This window comes from Echinops telfairi, unplaced genomic scaffold (genome assembly GCF_000313985.2).
Source record: "Echinops telfairi isolate 266 unplaced genomic scaffold, ASM31398v2 ScPeMD7_7475;HRSCAF=8513, whole genome shotgun sequence".
In the NCBI taxonomy this organism is placed as follows: Eukaryota; Metazoa; Chordata; class Mammalia; order Afrosoricida; family Tenrecidae; genus Echinops; species Echinops telfairi.
The window spans coordinates 28,816,354-28,820,676 of record NW_022111379.1 but is presented as its reverse complement, the minus strand read 5'-3'; the positions used below and the strand labels follow the sequence as shown (position 1 = coordinate 28,820,676).

Below are 4,323 nucleotides of genomic sequence, written 5' to 3'. Positions count from 1 at the left end.
CAAATTTGAAGGGAGCTATGGTCTCAGAGCTTAAATTGTGAAATTCTGGTTCACAGAAGTCCAAAATACATGTTCAGAATCTATGTAAGGAATAAACCTCCTTCTGACCACAATCGAGAGATGAGACTAACCTGGTTATCAGATGGAGAGTATTGCAGAGATGATTATAGTAGATAAAAATGAAAAACCTGACCAGAATGATTAAAACCTTGTCATTAGATTTCCTTTTGGACACATTTTGAATTTGCACTGGTATTAAATATTTTCTGTTTTCTTTTGAGCTGGAGTTTATCTCTGTGGTATTTTGCTATTGTTGGTAGCCTCTTTGACTTTCTGTTTTGCACTTTTATCTGTGTTTTGGTATATGAAACCTAGCATGGGTGAATTGATAGAGATTAAGATTTCCTGGGGGTGGTACATCAGGGGAGATTAGGAGGTCATGAGGAGCTAATAACAAGGCATAAAAGAAAGAAAATGTTTTTAACTGATTGTGGTAGTGATTGTACTTCTTGATACAACTAAACTATTGAATTGTATGATGTCTAGAGTATGTCATAATAAAATATTTCTTTTTTTTTAAAGAATCTATTTAATATTCTTTACTAAAACCATGATTCAAAGGGGTCCATTCTCCTTCAGACTTCCTTATTCATTTTCCAGGTTACATATGCATATCCTTGGCTTGGGGAACCTCACCTTTGTCCTCAAGGTGACATCTCTCTGTTTTAACCCTTTAAATAAGTCTTTTTTCCCCCAGTGGATTTGTCCAATGTAACAAGCCATACATTTGTCCAATGTAACAAGCCATTTGTCCAATGTAACAAGCCAATTCTTGACTCATTCTTCCATAGGTACTGATTGTGGATCCAACTAACGTGAAATACTTGGCAATTTTAATCTTTTCTGCTTTACCTGTTGGTCCAGTTGTGAGGATTTTTGTTTTCCTTATATTGAGGTTTACTCTATATAGAAGGCTGTAATCTTTGATTACATAAAGTTACCTCCTAGAAGAGTAGTTCTAATCTGTCACATGAGGTAATGAGGTTGCTGTGGGTTGAAATAGATTTGACAGTTTCTAACATCAACAACATAGTACAAATATTTTGAATGCCAATGTTGTCTTTCCCCCCTTAATGTATCATAACTCAACAGAAGGGCCAGAATTAAAAATACTCAAACTCACTGTCATTAATTGAGTTGATTTTGGTGCATAGTGACCCTATAGGATAGGGTAGAACTACTCCTGTGGAATTCCCAAACTAAATCTTTATGGGAGCAGAGAATCTCATTCCCCACCCCCCCACCCCCCAGCCCCTAGTGCATGGTGTTTTTTCTTCTGTTCTTATGGTTAGCAGCTTCATACATAAGCCACTACACCACCAAAGCTCCTCTCCTTCCTCTCTGTCTTCTCTCGCATCTTTTCTCAACTGTCATGATTGGAATTTGTACTCTGGGAAGAGTGAAATATGTGCAGCCTTCAGTGAGGAGACTCTTGAGGTGCCGGGACAAGCCTTGGACTATCAGTTTACTCAAAGAACAGTAAATTCTAATACACCTTCTTGGATGATGGGCACTCATTAGGAGATCCTCTGTCCTTCTGTCCTTTTAAGGATCACCGTGGCATGTCATCACCTTCCAGATAGCTAGACACAGAAGCTACCACAGCTAGCCTGCCAGAGCCATGGTGACCTCTAGTCCTTTCAGGTCTAGCTTGATCTTGAGGCTTATCTTTGGAAGAGTGCCATTGCTCTGAGCTCAGCAGTCCCTGACTCACTTAAAAGAAGCTCTTTCGCTTCAGGCATGCAGTGGGCAGCCTCATACTTACCCACACAGGTGTGGATCGGCATACTCATTTTCATTCCCACAAGTGCGCAGAGGAAAGTATACTTACTTTCCTTGACTCCATAGGATTATGTAGGCATCTTCACCCTTTTCCCCATGGGTGTGGTGGGAATACTCTTTCTCAACCCCACAGGGGTGGGTGGGTGGGTGGGCATGCTCACCTTGTGTGGCTATGAGTCGACAATCTTATGTTTATCTGTGCAAAACTTGTTAGCATAGTTAGTGTAGTATAGTTATTAATTAAGATCCTTGGTTGCACAACAGGTATGCACTCAGTTGCTAATTGAAAGGTTGGTGGTTTAAATCTGCCTGCTGCTCTTATGGGAGAAAGATGTGACCATCTATTGTAGTCAAGATTATAGCATTAGAAATCCTACGGGACAGTTGTAATGTTTGCTATAGAGTTGCTATGAGTTCTAATCAACTTGAAGACAATGAGTATGGTTTTGGTTTATGGTTATTAGTGGAAACATGGGTACATTTGAAAACATGCTTGTGGATAGGAGAAGCACACACTTAGGGAAACTCCTCATTTTCATGGGACATATTTTACATTTATGCATAATGTCTACACCTGTGAGAACTTCCAAAAGTCATGGGAAAATTCCATTCTTTTAAAATACTTTTTAAAATTTTATATATATAAAATGGGGGTACAATATAGTGTACCCCAGTGAGATCCCTGTGTGGTGAAAACAGTTTGCAGTTGACTGGTAATAGAAAAGTTGGCAGTTCAAACTCACCCAGAAGAACTATGGAATAAAAGATCAGGCAACATGTTCTATAAATATTACAACAAAAGAACAAACAAACATAAAATATGGAGTAATTCTACTCTGTCTTTAGTTGGAACCAATTTGTCATAAAGGCCACAACATATATAATCCAAACAATTTGTACCTCAATAACACAGACATTTTTCATTTCCCTTTTACTTTTCTTAGGCTAATGGTGGCATTGGTTCCTGATCCTGCCTCTCAGGCTCTTTACAGATTCACGTGTGAGGGACTTCTGGGTCTTATGGAAACATAAGTTCTAAGAAAAGCTCTCTAAGAGGAATGGTTGAATGCCTGCACAGTAAGTGATGCAGGCAAAGCTAGCACCCAGAGATTTTCACAGTGGCTCAGAGACTGATGTGTGAGTGAATGTCATCTCTAGATTAGCCCTCTAAGTTTATATATTGAAAAACGGAGGCTCCAGAGGGTCAATTAAAGATCTGTAAAAGATATTATGCTAGTTTAATATAAAATTTCATACAATGGATCATGTTTAATAGAAGCAATTATCCTGATAACTTCCTAGACTAACACTACATTTTTTTATTTCTATAATGAATGGTTATTAAATTTGTAAATGTATAAAGTATAAAGTTCTAAAGGGCACATGTGCTTTGTACTCGTGACACAATAATGGCTACATCCCTCACAGTGTTCACTGTGTCCTCCAGACATCGGGGGAACTTAGGTAAGTGACCTACCTATTCTCAATGCTGGGACTTTGAGAGTCTGACACTGCTCTGTAATCAGCCTTTTTCTGTGTTGCAGACTGGGCTTTCCATTGATGGTGGTCTCCTGCACAGTTGGGATGTGCTATCTCCTGGTTGCTCATGTTGTAGTGGAATGGAATTAAACTTGTCCCATCATCAACTTCAAGCTGTACCTTGATGGCCTAAGAACTCTTTTTGGATGCAAGAACAGGTGCTCACTCTGAGGATGCTGCATGGTGGCGATACTGCAGGATGAAGCTATTGGCACACAGGTGGATGCTGCCATGTTGAATGTCTTTCCTCTCAAAATACAGAAAATATAAATACTTGAGGTTTCATTACATTAAAATGTTTACTATTTCAAAGCTTTTATTTTTTTGCTATACTATATAGGAAAAGGTACATATGACGCATTCTACTTCTCAAATGGCTTATGATTCTTTTAAGACTATATACAGTTTTTCTCCATGTAATCACTTTGCAGGTTAGAATAATTAGCATTCAAATGTGTGCTCTAAATAAACATTATTCCTGTGAAATGGAATACAAGTTTTCAGCAAACTATTCCTTGGAAGAAGTTATATGTCAGGGACAGAGCAGGGGCTCCTGACCGGCCTGTTAAGGGAATGAATATAAGACCCTGTACGAACAAGTTATGAACCAAGGACCCTATGAAAACTGGCTTGATAAACACCTTAACCTTGAAGCCAGGCCCTGGTAAATATTCTATCACAGAACTGTCCCTGGAGATAAATCCAAAATCATGCTCACTCAGACCCTGATATAAGATAAAATGAAGAGACTCAAAGATGAACTGAGCAACTAATTGGAAAGTTGCTTGACCATCTGCAAGGGAGTAACCCCCTCTTGTTTTAAAAACAAGAAATGTTACTTAGACAAGGTCCTTTCTCAACTAGCGAGGTGTGACCCACTTCACTCCCAGAGCAAAATGTATCTTGTGTATGCTTTATTTCTTTTGAAGTGATCCTATGCTT

At 38.8% G+C, this 4,323-nt stretch overlaps 1 protein-coding gene across 1 annotated transcript in view; it reads left to right on the top strand.

Annotated features, from left to right (window-relative positions):
* OCA2 (OCA2 melanosomal transmembrane protein) overlaps positions 1 to 3,652 on the top strand; it is a 178,919-nt gene extending 175,267 nt beyond the window's left edge. The window contains exon 19 of the mRNA XM_004700033.2: positions 3,387 to 3,652. Coding sequence (XP_004700090.1) covers positions 3,387 to 3,471 — 85 coding nt within the window. The 3' untranslated portion in view covers positions 3,472 to 3,652. The remainder of the gene's footprint in view (positions 1 to 3,386) is intronic.
* Positions 3,653 to 4,323: the final 671 nt, after the last annotated feature.